This window comes from Pelodiscus sinensis, chromosome 14 (assembly GCF_049634645.1).
Source record: "Pelodiscus sinensis isolate JC-2024 chromosome 14, ASM4963464v1, whole genome shotgun sequence".
Classification (NCBI taxonomy): Eukaryota; Metazoa; Chordata; order Testudines; family Trionychidae; genus Pelodiscus; species Pelodiscus sinensis.
The window spans coordinates 34,432,114-34,452,076 of NC_134724.1; the positions used below are offsets into that span (position 1 = coordinate 34,432,114).

Sequence of the window (19,963 nt, forward strand, 5' to 3'; positions counted from 1 at the left end):
ACCCATTTCCAGCCTGACTTGATTAGCTTCATTAACACAAGCAACTTCCTTATATACACTCCTGCTTCTGTAACTTCCACTCCAATTCATCTGATGAAGTGGGTTTTACCCACGAAAGCTTATGCCATAATAAATATGTTAATCTCTAAGATCACGCACACACAGAGAGCTCACCTTTAGGATAAGCCCTAAAAGGTGTGTGTGTTTGGAGAGGTACGAGGCAGTGAAAATGAAGTTTTAAGCCTTAAGGGCAAACAAGCTGCATAAATCCTAAATATAAATGCATGCAAACTTTCATGTAAATGCGATGCTAAGGTTGCAAACTTACAGTGACAAAGTTAGGAAGTGCAAAAGTTGAAATCCTTGTAGCTGTGTTTCCTTGTCTGTTTTTAAAAATGGGACAAATGTTCAAAAGCTTGCCTTCCCCATTTGCATCCACAAATAATTACTGGTAAAGTTTTAGGCCATAATTATATGTGGCTACATTTTCAGTCATTTGGACATCTAAGTACTTGATCTGCAGTGTTTAGGTGTCTACTGCAAGTGAGTCTGCATGGGAGACTCTGGTGAGATCCAGGTCGACAAGACTTAAACTGTGTCCAGAAAAATGCTTTTACAATTAAGGCATGGTTGCATATCAGGCTGTCTCTGTATTAATTTACTACCTTAACAGCCTCCCTTGTAGTCCAGATTTCTGCAAGTACAGCACGGATGAATTAAGTTTACCCATTACAACTGCAGTTCCTGCCCAATAAAAGCGCATTCCCAGCATTGCTTTAAGTTAGGTACCTTGCATTTAATTCCCTTGTTTAAAAATGAAGAAGAAAAAGCTTGCAGCACTGTGGAGCTGTGCAAAATAGAGTTGTGCAATTCCAGCAGTCTGTTCATGACTGTCTGCATGGGAAAGCTATACCGCTAGAACGGGAGGCACAGATTTAAAGAACTACGGTGGCTATTGTCAGTTTATCTTATGTCAATTTCGTAGCTGTTTAAACTAAGCCAAAAAAAGTCCCTCTTACCCTAGAATAAGTGTTCACATGTGGGGTTATATCAGTTTAACTATACTGGCACAACTGGTTAAACTTCCTGTTTGGGCAAGCACTTAGATACGCAAATCCCATCTACCTCCAATGCTTTGCTTTCACATAGTTACATTTTCTTGCTACTCCACACGTTTTATGCTGAACAGGTATGTGGGTACAGGAAAAGATGAAATTCAGCATTGTATATGTGTAGGCTTGGAAAGATTAGATTTGCACTGGCAAATGTCCATAAACTTCAAGCTCATGGTACACATGCAAACAGATGAGGGGGAAATATTTTCACTGATGATAGAAATTTACAGATAAGGAAAAATGCTGATTGAGAACTTAATCTAGATGGTAATTAAATAACTGTGTGACCCCTACCCCCTTAATCTTAATTTCCTGTAACTGTGAAAATTCAATAGATAAAAATTAGGAGAAAAAATGGTTAAAATGAACATTGATCTGATGTGTTGAAATGATTGGAATGCAAACTGAGTTCTGCAAAGCTAACACACATGCAGGGAAATTAGGGCTTGTTTATACCTGATTTGCTATGGGAGAGCACAGCCACAGAGCTTTGGTGAAGACACAGCCAGTGGGTTTTTTTTTTTGTGATGATACTTCCCGGTACACAGTGCCAGCACCTCCAGATACAGTGCTGGCACCTCCAGTCAGAGCACAACAACTTTTCCCCTGGAGTACCAGCACTGGACAAAAAAAAAAGCACTGGACGCAGCCTATGTCAATGGGAACCTCTCCCAATGGTATAGATAATCCACCGCCCTGAGAGGTGGTAGGGATGTGATGGACTAGTTCTTCCACTGATTTAGTGCTATCTTTACCAGGGATTAGGTTAGTTTAACTATGATGCTTAGGGGTGTGGATTTTTCACAGATGGCAAATGTAATTGGCAACAAAATGGCAAATGAAATTTAATGTGGCTAAGTGTAAATTAATGCACATTGGAAAAAATAACCCCAACTATACGTACAGTATGATGGGCGCTAATTTGTCTACCACAAATCAGGAGAGAGATCTTGGGGTTATCGTGGATAGTTCTCTGAAAACTTCCACACAGTGTGCAGCGGCAGTCAAAAATTCAAATAGGATGTTAGGAATTATTAAGAAAGGGATAGAAAATAAGACACAAAATATCTTACTGCCCCTGTATAAAACTATGGTACGCCCACATCTTGAATACTGTGTACAGATGTGGTCTCCTCACCTCAAAAAAAGATATTTTAGCCTTGGAAAGGGTTCAGAAAAGGACAACTAAAACGATTAGGGGTTTGGAATGGGTCCCATATGAAAAGAGGCTAAAGCGACTGGGACTTTTCAGTTTGGAAAAGAGGAGACCGAGGGGGGATATGATAGAGGTCTATAAAATCATGAGTGGTGTGGAGAGGGTGAATAAAGAAAAGTTATTCATTAGTTCCCATAAAATAAGGACTAGAGGACACCAAATGAAATTAATGGGTAGCAGGTTTAAAACTAATAAGCGAAAGTTCTTCACACAGTGCATAGTCAACCTGTGGAACTCCTTGCCAGAGGAGGCTGTGAAGGCTAGGACTATAACAGAGTTTAAAGAGAAGCTAGATAAATTCATGGAGGTTAGGTCCATAAAAGGCTATTAGCCAGGGGATAGAAATGGTGTCCCTGGCCTCTGTTTGTCAGAGGCTGGAGATGGATGGCACGAGACAAATTGCTTGATCATTGTCTTCGGTCCACCCTCTCTGGGACACCTGGAGCTGGCCACTGATGGCAGACAGGCTGCTGGGCTAAATGGACCTTTGGTCTTTTCCAGTACAGCCGTTTATATGTTCTTAACTATGATGCTTAGGGGTGTGAATTTTTCACAGATGTCTTAGTAACATAGCTGAGTGGATGTAACTTTTTATTGTAGACCAGACCTTATGGTTGATTGACTTCGTTTACCATGGGAAGCCTTTTATCAGCAAGGTTGGTTTAGCAGTGAAATCCTTGGTGATCTTAAACACAAAAAGGAAGCTTATAAGTGGAAACTTGGACAGAGGACTAGGGAGGGGTATAAATAAGAATGCAGGGGAGTAATCAGGAAGGCGAGAGCACAGTTGGAATTGCAGCTAGCAAGGGTTGTGAAGGGTAACAAAAAAGATTTCTACAGGCATATTAGCAATAAGAGGATGATCAGAAAGGGTGTGGGGCCCTTACTGGATGAGGGAGGTAACCTGGTGACACATGATTTGGGAAAAGCTGAAGTACTCAAGGCTTTTTTTGCCGCTGTATTCACAGACAAAGTCAGCTCCCAGACTACTGCACTAGGCAACGCAGTATGGGAAGGAGGTGGGCAGCCCTCGGTGGAGAAAGAACAGATTAAGAACTATTTAGAAAAGTGAGACATACACAAATCCATGGGCCCAGATTTAATGCATCCGAGGGTACTGAGGGAGTTGGCAAATGTCAATGCAGAGCCTTTGGCCATTATCTTTGAAAACTCATGGAGATCAGGAGAGGTCCCGGATGACTGGAAAAAGGCAAATGTAGTGCCCATCTTTAAAAAAGGGAAGGAGGACAATCCAGGAAACTACAGACCAGTCGGCCTTACTTCAGTCCCTGGAAAAATCATGGAGGGAGGGGATCCTCAAGGAATCTATTTTGAAGCACTTGAAAGAGGGGAATGTGATCAGGAATAGTCAGCATGGCTTCACCAAAGGCAAGTCATGCCTGACAATCTGATTAGCTTCTATGATGAGGTAACTGGCTCTGTGGTTAGGGGAAAGTCAGTGGATGTGATCTTTCTTGACTTTAGCAAAGTTTTGATACGGTCTCCCATAATATTCTTGCTAGCAAGTTAAGGGAGTATGGCTTGGATAAATGGACTGCAAGATAGATAGAAAGCTGGCTAGACTGTCAGGCCCAACGGGTAGTGATCAACAGCTTGATGTCTGGCTGGCAGTCCTTTTCAAGTGGAGCACCCCAAGGATCAGTTCTAGGGCCAGTTTTGTTCAACATCTTTATTAATGACCTGGATGAGGGGATGGATTGCACCCTCAGCAAGTTTCCGGATGACACTAAGCTAAGGGGAGAGGTAGACACGCTGAAAGGTAGGGATAGGGGTCCAGAGTGACCTAGACCAATTGGAGGATTGGGCCAGAAGAAATCTGTTGAGGTTGAACAAGGACAAGTGTAGAGTCCTGCACTTGGGATGGAAGAATCCCAAGCATTGGTACAGGCTGGGGACTGACTGGCTAAGTAGCAGTTCATCAGAAGACGACCTGGGGATTACAGTGGATGACAACTTGGATATGAATCAACAGTGTGCCCTTGTAGCCAACAAGGCTAATGGCATAGTAGGGTGCATTAGGAGGAGAATTTCCAGCAGATCCAGAGAAGTGATTATTTCTCTTTATTCAGTATTGGTGAGGCCACGTCTGGAGTATTGCGTCCAATTCTGGGTCCCCCACTACAGAAAGGATGTGGATGCATTGCAGAGCGTCTAGCCGAGGGCAATCAAACTGATTAGGGGGCTGGAGCATATGACCTCTGAGGAGAGACTGAGGGATTTGGGCTTGTTTCGTCTACATAAGTGAAGAGTGAGGAGGGATTTGATAATAGCCTTCAACTTCCTGAAGGGGGGTTCTAAAGAGGATGGAGAGAAGCTGTTTTCAGTGGTGACAGATGTCAGACGGAGATGTCAAGTTGCAGTGGGGGAGATCTAGGTTGGATATTAGGAAAAGCTATTTCCCTAGGAGGTTGGTGAAGCACTGGGATGGGTTCCCTAGGGAGGTGGTGGAATCTCCTTCCCTAAGATTAAGTCCTAGCTTGACAAAGCCCTGGCTGGGATGTTTCAGTTGGGTTGGCCCTGCTTTGGATTCGATGACTCCTGAGGTCTCTTCCATCCTTATGATTCTATGATAAGGTTTAACTGTACATAGAAGAGGATTTTCAGCGGTGCTCAGAGTTGGCCCAACTGTGCTGCCAAAGCCCATCTTAAAATTCCCGGTGACTTCAGGCCCAGGTTGAGTGCCTTAGGAAATCCCACCTGTGCAGTGTTAAAGTTCAGCTGCGTTTGATTTACCTATTCACGAGCAAGGTTTTTAAACTCTTCCTTCTTCCTGTAACTTGAACAATGGTGGAACAAATTTTGCTCCGAGGAAAAGCACACCCAGCGATGCATCACGCCAGCTGCAAGGACGAGGTTTGTCCCAAAGGTAGAACTTCAGGAGAGCTGTGAGTGACAGTAGGGGCCGTTACCACCGAAGGTGAGTCGGCAACATAACTGCGATTTAAAAACTAGAATCAAAATGGAGAGACATTCATTATCGCCGGAATGCCCTACAAACTGCAAAGCATGATGGGAACAGTGGACAACAGAGAAAAGTAGCAGGCTACACAAACACTGATAATGAATTCGTAACGCTGGGACTGCCACTGCATTCAACAGCACAAGGTGTATCTGTCAGCGCTAAAGGCAAACCTGAGGCAAACCTGCATTGCTGTCAGTAATAACCCTCCGTGAGGCCCCTCAGTAGCTCAGCATGCAATAGACGCACAGGTCCGGATTCCTTCTTCCCCTGTGGACATCTCCCCGCCAAGGGCTGGCGTTCCTGGAGTCTGATGTCCTTTGTTTAACGCCCCAGACTGATAATGTAGAGCAAAGGCAAAGCAAGTGCAAGCTTTGCTCTCATTGCTGTGCCAGTTAGTCCTAACTGGAAGGAACCACTCAGTTTATTTTCTATGTCCGTTCACGCCACACTCTCCTTCGTGACTAGCCCAGGAGGCTGGTCATATATGGGGCTGGCTGTCTTGTAATTTTACCAAAATGATTAGGGGGCTGGAGCATATGACCTACAAGGAGAGGCTGAGGGGGTTGGGTCTGTTTAGTCTGCAGAAGAGAAGAGTGAGGGGAGATTTGTTAGCAGCCTTCAACTTCCTGAAGGGAGGTTCCAAAGAGGATGGAGAGAGGCTGTTCTCAGTAGTGACAGATGGCAGAACAAGGAGCAATGATCTCAAGTTGTGGTGGCAGAGGTCCAGGTTGGATATTAGGAAAAACTGTTTCACTAGGAGGATGGTGAAGCACTGGGATGGGTTACCTAGGGAAGTAGTGGAGTCTCCATCCCTAGAGGTGTTTAAGTCTCAGCTTGACAAAGCCCTGACTGGGTTGATTTAGTTGGGATTGGTCCTGCCCAGGCCAGGGGGCTGGACTTGATGGCCTTCTGAGGTCTCTTCCAGCTCTATGATTCTATGATTCTTTTCTCAGAAATTACTTATCCAGTTTTGCCATTTTGTAATTCCCATAATTTATTCATCCCAAGAGGGACTTGTACAACTGCTGTTATCATCTGATTTTTTTTCCGTACACAACTAATGTTCCTGTTTAAAATCCCAATCCTAGAAATACTTGCCAAAAGTCACATTGTTTATGTTCTTGTCCTAATGCAAGGCGGTCCATTGGGCTCTTGTAAATCACTGCACAGGATTTAATTGCAGGCAAAGAGATCTCCCCATAGGTGTTTCCGAGACTAAGGTCGCTGGAAATGAAAAGCTGCTTCGTTCCAAGCCTTGCCTCGTCAGTTACAACCTCCGGGATCCAGGAGCCTGTTTTCACATGCACCTCCCCACCCTCGCCTAGAGCCGTGCCCATAAGCTTCGGGGAGGGAAGCACCGAGCTGAGCATGCTCAGCAAAATCATTTTCAAATTGCTCCCCTTGTAATTTCCAAAATCACTTTCCTAGAATCCCAGAGTTCTTAGGGGAGTTCCCCACTCAGGGATTCTCAGCACAAATTTTATGGCAGCTTTACAGTGCAGTTGCCAACTTTTGCTGGTGGCTGCTCTCCTGTTGTTTTCAAAAATACCTGGGGGCTGGAGCTTGGAGCTCCATGAATGGCGGATGGAGCCTGAACCCATGCGGCTGGAGCCTGCGGCCTGTTGTCATGCACCCAGAACCCAGGGCTAGAGCACAAAGCCCCATAGCCGGAGCCTGCCCCTCTGCCTCCCTAGGGCTGAAGCCCAAAGCCTCAGCCCCACTGCCCTGGGAAGGTGGGGAATTCACTGCCACCACCTCTAGCAGTGTGTGCCTCTGGAGTCGGGCAAAGTCCTGCCCCTGCTGGCAGCAGCAGCATCTACCACCAAGGTGGTGCATCCAGGAGCGACAGGGAGGGGCCACTATGCCACTTCCTCTCATCCCAGCCCACCCCCCCAGCCCAGGAAGCTGTGGCCACAAGAAAAGCTCCTGGTGAGGTCCTGGACCAGAGTGAACTTGCAGGGCGCAGAAGATGGCTAGGAAGAAAATCTCAGCAGGAATCGGACTAGGAACCCTACACCAAGAGAATGAAGCAGAAGGCTGGTCAGAAGTTCTCTGCTGTAAATTGTTGGGTTTTTTTTAATAAAAAGGGAGGTATAGAGCACAAACCCTCTCAGCATGAAGTCTGATTAACAAGAGGGAAAGGGGAAATTGGGGCAGGGGTGGAGCTGAGAACCGAACTGAAGAACATCCTGCTGCGACCCTCCACACCCCTTCCCTCTGCAGTCCCACCCCGTTCTGCCCTTCCCTCCCACAGTTCTGCTCCTGTGCCCCCTCCCCCAGCATTCCGTACCCTGGGGCAGATTTTTCCCAAGGCCTCTGGGCACAGTTCCTCACTGCCCAGTGGAGGCCGGGGTGTAGCTTGAGCGCACTGCACTCTGGCTCCCCTCGGCCCACCATCAGAGCCTAGACTGGAGTAGCTCGGAGGCCTTAGGCCAGGGGCTGGGCCGACATCCCTAGAATGACACTTCTCCCCAGTATTGCCCCTCTCCACCCACTGCTGGAATGGAAGGTCAGAGGAATGTTTACAGGGGACACTTTCACTGACTTTGTACATGTCTGAGTAAGGGGGGTCCCAAAATCTCTGCTCTCTTAATGGCTGAATAATGCCATTTCCCTCCCCACCCAGATAGCTCAGAAATAATTGCAATTAAGGTTCTCCCCCATATTTTCCGTTGAAGTCACTGCTGGTGTGAGCCCAGAGTGGGCCCACGTCAGGTAACTCAGTGAGCAGGCCCAGAGCTGGGGGAGGGGTGGTGTTGGACTGAAGATGCTCTCTGCTGGAGCTCTGGCACTGCCATCTCTCGTCTAGTGCCATTCTTGGCTGGCAGAACTGCAGCTGAGCTGTTACGTGCTGTGTGCCTGAGGGCTAGACCGAGGCAGCCCCTGTGCAGCCTCCTGCTCCGCCGTTCAGTGCCTTGAGTATCCCAAACACAAGTACCATCTGCTGGAAACAGGATGTGCCTGCGTTAATAATTGCATTAGAATGTGACACACTAGCACCTGTTGGAGTCCCTGGTGTATTTAACCAGAGAGACCAGCTGAGATAATGTTGTGGGCGGGGGAGGAAGGACAAAGCCCTGCAACTCCCTGGAGGAGGAAAGAAATGGGCACCAGGAGCCGCAAAAGAGAACTGATGGCATGAGGGTGTCTTAGTGCTTGATGGCCATTGCAAATAGCATCCCCGGGAGAGATGACTTCATAGTGCCTGAAAGAATCATTAACGTGGCAGGATGCAGGCTGCTTTCCTGCAACCTGGAATCTCAGGGGACCCTGCCAGGAGCGGCTGGGCACTGCTCTGAGAAGTTCACGCTGCTGGAATCCTAGCAGGCTCTGATAGGAAACGGCTGTGAGGAAGCACCCGCGGCTGGAGTTTGAGCCCGGTGCTGCGCAAGGGCTCTGCTCTAGCGAGGTCTGTAGCACAAAGAAACTAGTTAATTACACCGCGCGGGTGGCCACGTCTACATGCATGGCGAGAAATTCTCCCCTCTGGAGCTCTAGCTCCGGGCTTGGAGCCAGAGGACTGTGGTTACTGTCATTGCTTGCCAGGTTGGCTTATATGGCCCCCAGCAATGGGGGCGGGGCTTGGCTTTTGATTGGCGGTTGTGGGCACCACTGGCTTAAAGCTCATTGGAATGTTCGCGGTCTATGCAAAGGATTCCATCCGCTGTTGCAGCCCCCGTGGGGAGTTTTCCCCTAACTTCCTTGCTCGGGCAAGGCCCTGCTGCGGGCAGGCAACTGTGGAAATGGTGGTGTTCATGGGTAGCTTAAAAGCCGCTCCGTGATGGCTAGTGCGATAACCAGCATCCCATTGAAGCAGCCAGGCAATTGGAAGGGATGTGGCAAGTGCCAATATCCTGCCCTTTGGCTAGAATCCTGATGCGGAGCCAGGCCTAAGTGCCCAGGCCAGTCACACGTGGCTGGTGAAGGGCTGATAAACTCAGGCCTTCACTTCCTCCCATAGGAAGTAATTGACCGAAGGAGCTTTTCACACTGAATAGTGCGGAATAATTCCAGTCACTCTGCCTGGCCAGGCGCTGGGGCTCCCCAGAGCTGCCTGACATCCTACACCGCCGCTTTCAGCTTCCAAATTCTTCCTGTTCCCACAGCAGTTCCCGAAAGCCCGTCTCGGCTACTCGTTCTTGTTTGTTGCTCTTGCATAATGCTGAGGGGATAATGGAAAATTCCTCAATTTCAGATCTACTCTTTCTGTTTGATGTCACGGGCTGGGCGACTTCAGTTCTTTGTTTGGCTGAAGGGTTTGTTTGAGGAGAGGGGGAGGGGAGGCATAATTGAATCCTGAACACTTGATTTAAACACACCCCACCAGATGGTCTCTGGGTTAGAGCAAAGGAGTCCCAGAGATTGGTGTCCTTTATGTGGGCAGCTTTTAAGCAATGAAGTGGTGTTAAAAGAGTGGTGATTCCTTTCTCTCTCTCTCTCATATCAAGTTTTCTAAACAGGAAAATCACACGCGCTAGGTGAATAAAACTTTCACGCGACTGCAGTGTGGCGACTGATAAATACATGGCAGAAAAATGATAAAAGAATACATAACTTTTTAAAAAATGGCAGGGGAATTGAATTGAAAACATGAATCTCTTTCTTAAGCAATAAAAGACCTGGTTCTCGTATCATCTGTTCTTAAAACATGCTTTAGAGTACAAAGACAATCCTGGGGGTGCAAGTGAAATGAGAGAGAATGGCAGTTTTAAAACCATAGGAACTTTTTTTCAAAGTAGGGGCACACGTCAATATTCTGCCCTCTGTCAGCCCCCTCCAGCTGTTGTTTGTGGCTCCCTCACAGCTTCTCTAAACCTAAAAGTAGTTTGGTTTGTCACCATCTCTTGGGAAAACAACAGAATCTTGGCAGGTAAATGAAGGAGGAAATGAATTGCAAATATAATTGCTTTTATAATGTATTTGTAAGCTCTAAGCTCACCCCTATGGTTTGAGAACGGCTTAGGAAGGTGGTTTGTTTTGTTTTTTTAAACATTTATTGAAAAAGCAATTCATTTCCCTCTTACAGGGAAGAGAATCTTTTTCCATAGGGAAAAGCTGTATTTCATGCATACCTTGAGTTCTGTGTTGCACGGAACAACACTAGCTGACTGGGGGAGGTTGTTTGGCTTGCCGGAGGGGGTTTTATTTACAGGTAAATCCATACTGGCACATTTAACTGGAATTTGTGTGTGTCCATAGTGAGAAATTCAAAGGCTTTTAACAACAGCTCCAATAAGCTGTTTAAGGAGGAGTTTGGAGACTGTCTGGGACAGATGGGTTGGGGGGGAAGGTCATAGAAAAACTTAGGTGGACACTTACCTACTGGACCCAGCTAACGCTAATGCACCGGAGTCGGAAAACCTGCACATTTCTGGCTCTGCCATTCACCCTGTTGGGACTTGGTGCAAATCACTTCAGTTCTGTGTGCTTCTGTTTTACTGTCCCTTGTACCTGGACTGCAAATTCGTCAGGGGAGGGATTTTTCTCTTCATATGTATCCGTAAAGCGCCTAGCACAATGGGGCTCTGGTCTGAGTTGTATTCTCGTGGGCTACGTCTAGACTGACATGATTTTCCGGAAATGCTTTTAATGGAAAAGTTTTCCGTTAAATGCATTTTCGGAACAGTGTCTAGATTGGCACAGACGCTTTTCCGCAAAAGCGCTTTTTGCGGAAAAGTGTCCGTGGCCAATCTAGATGTGCTTTTCCGCAAAAAAGCCCCGATCGCCACTTTCGCAATCGGGGCTTTTTTGCGGAAAACAAATCTCAGCTCTTTACACTGGCCCTTTTGCGCAAAAGGGACTTCTGCCCGAACGGGAGCAGCATAGTATTTCCGCAAGAAGCACTGATTTCTTATAGTAGGAAGTCAGTGCTTTTGCGGAAATTCAAGCGGCCAGTGTAGACAGCTGGCAAGTTTTTTCTGGAAAAGCGGCTGATTTTCCGGAAAAACTGGCCAGTCTAGACACAGCCCTGGTGTTACTGCAATTCCCCCTACGAAATAGATTTTTGGAGTCATTTCCGAATGTAATATTGATAGCTGAGCGTAGTTATTCTGAGAATACTTAGGGAGCCAGATGGGCACTTGCTTCCCTTACAGCCAGCAATACATGAAATTCTGTCCTCTGTTAGGTGCAGTCTGCTCCAATCGACTTTAATGGGAATTGTACATGCATGGCTCATCACGGGGCTTGGCTTGAAATCATTCACACACTACGTGCGTTGCGTTAAAAGGACAAATAAAGGCGTTGCAAGAAGGAAACTGGAATACAGGCAGTCCCCGGGTTACATACAAGATAGGGACTGTAGGTTTGTTCTTAAATTGAATTTGTATGTAAGTCGGAACTGGTACATATTGTAGGGGAAACTCTAGCCAAACATTTCTCCAGAGCTCAGTTTTATTCTCCCACACCTCACTTCCCTCAGTCCTTTATTCTCAAGCTGAGGTGTCTGCTGAGAAAAGCCACTCCGCGTCTCCCTGGTCTGCTGGGGGAGGGGCGCTAGCTTCGCGTCTCCCTGGTCTGCTGGGGGGAAGCAGCTAGTGCGGGGTTGCCTCACCCCGTTTGTAAGTAGGGATCCGATGTAAGTCGGATCCATGTAACCCGGGGACTGCCTGTTTTTATTTCAACCTGCCAGGATCCTGGTTCAACAGTTCTTGTGTTTCTCCTTTGAAAGTAGATGACCTCGCTAGCCCCTTAGCTCACAATAGGGGGCAGCCCCTGACATTCTCTGCGCTGGGGGGGGGGGTTACATTGTCACCATCTCTTGGGAAACAGAATCCTGAACTCGAGTCTTGGCAGGTAAATGAAGGAAGAAATTAATTGCAAATATAATTTCTTTTATAATGTATTTGTAAGCTCTGCCCTATGGTCTGAGACTGATTTAGCTCAATATTTATTTTTTACATTAATTGAAAAAGCAATTAATTTCCCCCTTACAGGTAGTTTCAACAAAAATACTGGACACACTTGACATTACATCACAATCTACATTATATCTTATTTAGAAAATACTGGACATTTCTATTTTCTCATTTATATTTTGTCAATTTGTTTCCCGAACAGAAAGCTCAAATACTGAACTGTCCAGTTCAAAACCGGACACCCGGCAACCCTACTTACAGGGGAGAGAAGTTGTCTCCATAGGGAAAAGTTGTATCTCCTGAGTTCCATACTTCATGGAACAAGGCCATATTTCCCCCAGTGGTTGTAATGGGGTTTACACTGGAGCTGCATCGAGTGGATGAATAGATCAGCTGACTAAGAATGCATGTTCTTAGTCGGTTTTCATGTCGTTAGGGAAATGCCTGTTCTCATGAGTATAGTTCTAATCCTCTGCAGCTGCTGACCCTGGCTTAAAGCCATGCCAGGGGACACCCAGAGAGGGCTAGTTTCCAGCTGATTTACACCAGTGACAATCCAGAGTAGAAACAAAGGGTGTCACTTTGGATTTCCTGGTGCAGAGTCTCTCTTCTCCAAGTGCCTTTGGGAGGCTGGCCTAGCTTTTATTTGTAAGTTTGCATGTTCTATCAGAGCTTTGGAGTTGGACTTGTCACCATATGAGGTTTTGGCTATGTCTACTATCTTGCAAAGCCTTTGCTTTATCCCAGTTGATGTGTGTGATGGGGGCTTTCATGACGCAGATGAAAGAGCTACCGGGGGGGAAGATGTCCACCACCACGAAAAGACCACACAAAGGAGCCCCAGGTGCATAACACATGTTGTACCTGTATTGAGCCTTCAAACATAATGGAGCCCAGTGCACCAACTTGCAGGTCCATAAGCAAAACACAATGTGCAAGTTCTCCGTCTACTAACGAGTTCAGCCTTGCTGTCTTTTTGGATCAGCCCTTCAATACTGATTCAAGTTTACCAACTCATTTGCTTTTTCAGCACTTAGCCTACTATGAAGCTTCAGCCAAGTAAATCTAAGGCCTGGATTCTATAAATACTTATGCATGTGTTTCAAGTTAAGTGTGTGTGCATGCACTGTTTGCACCCTGCAAATATTTACTCAGCCAATGCTTAACTGCTTGAACCTGGCATCTAAAACTGATACAGTATTAAATATAGTTGTCTTGTCTGTCTGTCTTGTTTTCATCCACGCTCCATGGCCCTGTCTCCCGTCAGCAGCGACTCCTCCCATTTCCCTTCTAGGCAGTTCTGTGACTTTCTTCTTGTTATGCCTCGTTGGAAACAATAACTTTGCTCTCATCACTTCCCGTTTCACTCAGTGGGATCAAAGTTTTCATGCTCCAATTGCAAGTTGACTCACATTGCTAGTATCCGAAAGCTTTCTGTTCTGTTGCTGGATGTGCTTTGGAATGGTGGAGAAACTCATCAGATAAAAAAAAAACCAGGGTGGGGAAAAACCTTCAGGGTTGTCTCCCCCTCTCCTTCTCTCCCCTCGCGCGAAAAAAAAGTTTATTCCACAACCTTAAGGCCGCGATCATGACTTGTGTTACAGGGCTGCCAAGGAGCAGGAAATGCTAATGGGACCCCATTGTGCTAGCTCTGCATAAGCAGATTGTCAGAGACAGTCGCTGTCCCATAGAGCTGGGCTAGTTGCATCCCCCCTCCCTTTTATTCAAAGGGGCAGTACAAAAACTAGAGAGGAAATTGCAAGGCTGGTGCTGCTGTTGCTAAGGACGGAGCAGAGCGAGTGGCACGTTTGTATATGTCCTCTCTATGAAGATCCCATCACTGTATAGACCAGGTTATTCGCACAAGGGCCCATCTGCAGGCCAAATCCGAAAGAGCTGATCTGTGCAACACGCCAAGAATCCCATCCTGGTCAGCGGAGGCAGAGCCAGGAAATTGCCCCCCGGAGGAGAGGCCGTTTCAGAAGAGGAGCTATGTGTCACAGAGATTATTGTTCTCTGATGGTTGTGTTACCATCGGGCATGGAGGCCCAACCACGACTGAGGCTCCACCACGCCAGGTGCTGTATAAATATTGACTGAGAAACAGCCCCTGGGCTGAAAGAGCTCCCCATCTAAATAGGCAAAGAGGAGGGGGAGAGAAACCGAGGCACAGACAGGTAAAGTCACTTGCTTAGCCTTACAGCAGCATACAGACTGACTGAGCCAGCGAGGGCACTCAACTATCTTGAATTACACCCCTGCACCCTATTCACCAAGGGTGACATTTTCAAAGGCAAAACGTAGACGTTTGAAAACATCCCCCAGATCCTATTGCCTCTGTGGCAACAACGAGAGCTGGCCAGCTGCACCTTGGCGCTCAGAGATCATCTCCTGGTTTTAATGCAAGCCGAGATTCTCCTATATTTACGCGACTTCCAGTGCTGAGGTTCTAGGGAAAGCCCCAAATATCATGAGCCTTGCATGAAATGACGAGCGTTGGCAATGCTGCTGTAGCTTGGAGAAAGAGAATTGTGTGAAATAGACATGTGGTATATTTTTCTAGAGAGCCATCTTTCTAACTTGCTGGGTGGTGCATCCCATTCGATGGAGGACTCCGGATTTCTTCTATCTGGAGATTTATTGTCAGTTATTTATCTGTGAAACGATCAGCAGCCCAGAAGGGATGAGAACGTCCTTCCTGTGCTCTCACAGCAGCATATTTGGGGTTTTGTTCTGCTGGGCTCTTTGGAGGATGCCAGCTGGCGGTTAGCCAAAAAACGTGTTGTCCTGGCTAGAAAAGCAAAGCGTTGTCTTGGGGAGCACTGAGGGAACTAACACTCCTCCAGATCCCGTGTGGGGTTACAGCTGCACGATTCTGTGGAGAGGCAAGGTATGGCAGAGGGAAGACCAATGGGTGGGTGTGTGGGTGTGTGTGTGTGTGTGTGTGTGTGTGTGTGTGTGTGTGTGTGTGTGTGTGTGTGTAGAGGCAAGGTATGGCAGAGGGCAGACCAATGCTGTGTGTGTGTGTAGGGGGGGGGGGTTAATTTCTTCTTTCCTTTGCCCTGAGCTTTCTTTGTTGGCCTGGGTTGTCCAAGGCGTTAGTCTCTCTTCCCCTTGCGTTTCTACAGCTTGTGTCTCTGGGTCGTGGTAGCTGGTTCCCAGCCAATGTGGTGTTGAAAGCAGGTAGGAATATAGCTCCTCAAGCCATGGCTGGTGGCCTTTATGTCATAAAAACATAAGAACGGCCGTACTGGGTCAGACCAAAGGTCCATCTAGCCCAGTAGCCTGTCTGCCAACAGTGGCCAGCACCAAGTACCCCGGAGGGAGTGAACAGAACAGGTAATGATCAAGCGATCTCTCTCCTGCATCCATCTCCACCCTCTGACAAACAGAGGCCAGGGACACCATTCCTTATCCGTCTTTGCCATCCCCCCTCCTGTACCTCCGTCTCTGGTATCTAGCCACGTTTGGTGGTCTCTGTCTGTCTGCTTTCCAGGTGGGGTTGCATGAGGAATACCTGGGGTTGGAGCACTAACAGGAGTATGGCTTGTTTTTAGCCTCAAGTTTCTTCTTTCTGGGAGACTTGCCCTCCCCTTTCCGCAGCTGTCTCGCTGGCCTATGTACAGGCTAAGACTTCTGACATTTCCATTCAAACACTATAGAAAGATGCCTGGTGGGGACCTAACCAAGCTCATTTGCTTTGATTGAGGCTGCCAGAAACCCAAATCTGCCTCCCTGCCTGTACTCTGATTCCTCTCCTTCGACGCAACTACTCCCCAGCAGCCGCACATCACACCACTGATACACGCACCCAGGAACCTCCCCCTCAACAAGCCCCATTGCCAGCTCTGTCCACAGATTCTAGTAGCGACGCCATCACAGGATCTAGCCACAGATGCCAGACCCTCAGGGTATTATCCGCCTGCACATCCACCAATGTGGTCTATGCCATCAAGTACCAGTAATGCCCCTCTGCCAGGTATATTGGCCAGACTGGACAGTCTCTGCACGAGGATAGATGGACACAAATCAGACATCAAGAATGATGACACACATACAACTGGAGGGGGAACATTTTACCTCCCTGGACATTCAATAATGGCTTTAAAAGTAGCCATCCTTCTACAAAGGAATTTTATCACTCGATTACAGAGGGAGACTGCTGAACTGGAGTTCATTTACCACAGGGGTGGGGAACCTAAGGCCCAGGGCCCGGATGCAGCCCTAGGCTTGCCTGGATCTGGCCCGTGAAGCTCAGGGCTCTTGCCCCCCTCCCTCCCCCCGAGCACTGGGGAGCCCGCGGGGCTGGAGAGCACAAAATCTACTACCCTGGGATCCACTAAGCCAGTTCTGAAGCAGTAGCCACTACAGCGACCTAGCCATTCTCAACTGGCCAAATAGACACATTGTTCAAGCCAGCTAGCCACACTCAGCCGGCCAACCAGCCACATGTTAGACGTTGTGGCACTAGGCTCTGGTGTGTGAGGGGAATGCCAGGAGTGTCTTTCTCATTTTCAGTCTGGAGCCACAACAGTGAGGGTTTGGTTTGTTTTTCTTTTGCTTCTCACTTGTGTGTGGCCCCCAACTGATTTTTTTCCCATGGGTCAGTGACCTGAAAAAGGTTCCACACCCCCGATTTGCTTGAATCAAGATATTAACTGATTAACGCACTTCAAAGACAATCACTCTGCTTTTGATATTCGCATCTCCACATCAAATGCTGTGAATGAGACACATCCACCCTGATTTAATTATTTTCATTACCACTGGTCATACAATTGACTGGTAAACTTCTTTTGCTGTTATATATACCCTGGATTCTGTCATTTCCACTCCACCTCATCTGATAAAGTGGGTTTTAGCCACAAAAGTTCATGACCGAATACATTTGTTAGTTTCTAAAGTGCCACAGGACTGCTTGTTTGTTTTTACAGTTCAGACTAACATGGCTCCCCCTCTGAGACTTTTCTCCTGGGGTGTGTGGCTGCTGCCTCAGACAAGCCAGTGTATGCAAACCAGAGCTTGTATGTCAGGCAGAATCCCCTCTCCGCTCCTTTTCTGTGTCTTCTTCACAGCAGCACCATCTCTCACCTCGTTCAAGCCCTGAGACTCCTCTTTCCTCTGCCCCATGGTTAAGCTTTTGCCAAACCATTTTGCTTCATCTATGACCAAATTCATCCCTCCTCCCAGGGCTGGTCCTAACCAATTGGCAGTCCTGGGCAATTGGCCGGCTCACCCGTAGGGTTGCCAGATGGTTTCAAAAAAATACCGGACAAAAATTTGCAAAAAATAAAATAAAATCAGGGAGTAAGCAGGGAAACCTGAGAGGAGGATTCAGGAGGTCGGGCCGAAATGCGGTCGCGACCCACCCCTAAGACTGGCTCTGTCGGTGGCCCCTTAAAAATGGTGGCCCTGGACGATTGCCCAGCTCGCCCACCCCTAAGACTGGCTCTGCCTCCTCCTTTCCATCTCAGCTACCAAGCTGTTCCATCCTTTACCAGCCTCCTACCCCAATGACTTCAGCCTCCTCCTTCTTCTCCCTTGGTCTCTACTGCCCTTCCCTGGCACCCTTTTTCCATCCCAAACTCTGCTACTCTGACCACGCACCCCTACTTGTCTCTCAGCATTGGTGCCACCTCCTCTTCCATGCCAAGGTCCTCTCCCGGCTCCCAGTTCTCTCTCTCATAAGCTGTGTAAACCGATGCCTATTCCACAGCAACCGCTACCACTTCCCATGCTGTCTGTATCCCATCATGGATCACACCTGCTTTGCCATTAGACTCTGTTCTCGGTAGGGCAAGAGTTTACAGGTTTGGCATTTACTGTCTGAAATGCGTGTACGTACTGTGCTGTATACACAACTCCTGGGGGTCAGAGATGCAGCTTGTGTCTCACAAGGTGGGCCGGTAACTAAGGACGTGGACTAGTTTGTAGATTTCAGGCAACGGATGACCATTAGGTTCACCAGGTTTGACCTCCTGCACTTCCCAGAGCTTGGGATTTCACCCAGCCCTATTTCTGTGTCTGCCTGAATTCCTTGTCTGTGATCGATCCACAGCCTCAGTGCTGTCGCTGTAACTGGTGAGAGAGCACAAAGTTGATGCTGGGAGGAGCTGATCCTGGGTCTCCCAGGGGAGACTTAGCTGAGACCGTAGGAGTCTGTGACTCTGGTACGGTGAAGCCAGACAGGATTTCCATGCCTGGCATCATGTGGCAACGGTGCAGTAGTTCTCAGCTGGTGTGCAGCAGTGCAGGGCGGCTCTCTCTCCTTGCTTCTGGATGGCCTGCTGTGGGGGTGTCCAAAGATAGCGAATGGCTTTGCAGATTCAGCCTCTGAGGCTTGTCTAAGGAACCACACGTAGCTATGAGCCAGCCCTCCTATGGCTTCCTGGTGCCTTGGAAAGCAAGAGGCAAAGTCCGGAGACCTGTGTCAATGGAGAAATGCACCAATGACCGATCCCTGTTCATTTATAGCTTAATCAGCGAGAGCGTGTTTGTTCTCAGTGCTCTCATTGGCTACTGGGATTGATGATGAACAGAATGAAACTGCAGTGATTGGTTCATCAGACTGTCCAGCTGTGCTGCCAGCTGTCCAATCATCCCATCTCTTTCTCTCTGCCTATTTTTGCAGGCTGCTTTGCTGGTGTGATTTGCATCTCCTCCTTGCATTGTTTCTGCCTCACCATGTGTCACCTACTTATCTGATGCGTCTAATGCTTTCAGATACACACTGGGATTAGACTGGGCTTCTGAATAGTTTCTGTGCTGGATTATTTCCCATCCCATGGTATTTGGTGTGTTCAGACCCTGGGGTGCATCTTCCCTCTTGCCTTACCATGCGTGTGTGTGTCTCTCTCAATAGGCCACGAAGCAGTTCCTGGAGGAGATTAACAAGTGGACCGTGCAGTACAATGTGTCTCCGCTTTCCTGGAATGTGGCTGTCAAGTTCCTCATGGCTAGGAAGTTTGATGTCCTCCGCGCGATCGAGCTGTTCCACTCCTACAGGGTACGTCAGCTGGAGCTGTCTGGGGGCTGGGGTGAGCTGAAGTCAGGCTGGGCTTTTCTGTGCTGCTTAGGGATGGGATGGGTTGCAGAAGCACTTCTCATTTCCAGGGGGAGCAGATATCCCCTCAAGCTCTTTTTTGTTGCTTTGGTGAGAAACCTATGGGTGTATAAATCAGTCGTGCAAAATCACTGTGAAAATTGAGCAGCCCAGGCCCAAAATCAACTCAAACCACCCTGCCAGGGAAGAGGATACTAAAAAACACCCTGTGTTTGATTTGTCCATCCCCCAAACTTGATCCCTTTCAGATGCTTCTCCTCTTCTGCTGCTTGGTCTCAGATACAGCAGGAGATCGCTGCAGACCCTGTGTCCTAGGGATTATGAAACTGGGTGGTTTTAGGCCAGGGATGGGCAAAAAGGCCTCCACGGGCCAAATCCGGCCCGCCAAGCAGATGGATCCGGCCTGCAGAGGCCCTGTTGCTCCCCCAGCCAACTAGGGTCTGGGGGTGGGGGAGCGCACTAAGCCTTCTCCCACCCTGCCAGGAGCATGTGGTGCTTTGAAGCGCCGCACGCTGCTCGCAGGGGAGGCAGGGGGGAGAGCAGAGGAGGCTTCGCACCCTCCCCCGCCCCCAGGCCCTAATTGGCCTAGGGGTAGGGGAGCAAGGGAAGTCTCCTCCCACACCAGGGGCATGGGCATCTTGGGGGAACTTGGGGTGGGGGCAAAGGCCCTCCCTCACCGCCAGACCAATCATTGTCTGGGGGTGGGGAACCTGGAAATATCTTGGCCCC

The 19,963-nt window shown here is 48.1% G+C and overlaps 1 protein-coding gene across 1 annotated transcript in view; it reads left to right on the plus strand.

The window, feature by feature from the left end:
* Positions 1-19,963, plus strand: part of PTPN9 (protein tyrosine phosphatase non-receptor type 9) — a 61,241-nt gene that overhangs the window by 5,402 nt on the left and 35,876 nt on the right. Inside the window, exon 2 of the mRNA XM_075897389.1 lies at positions 19,034-19,177. Coding sequence (XP_075753504.1) covers positions 19,034-19,177 — 144 coding nt within the window. The remainder of the gene's footprint in view (positions 1-19,033; positions 19,178-19,963) is intronic.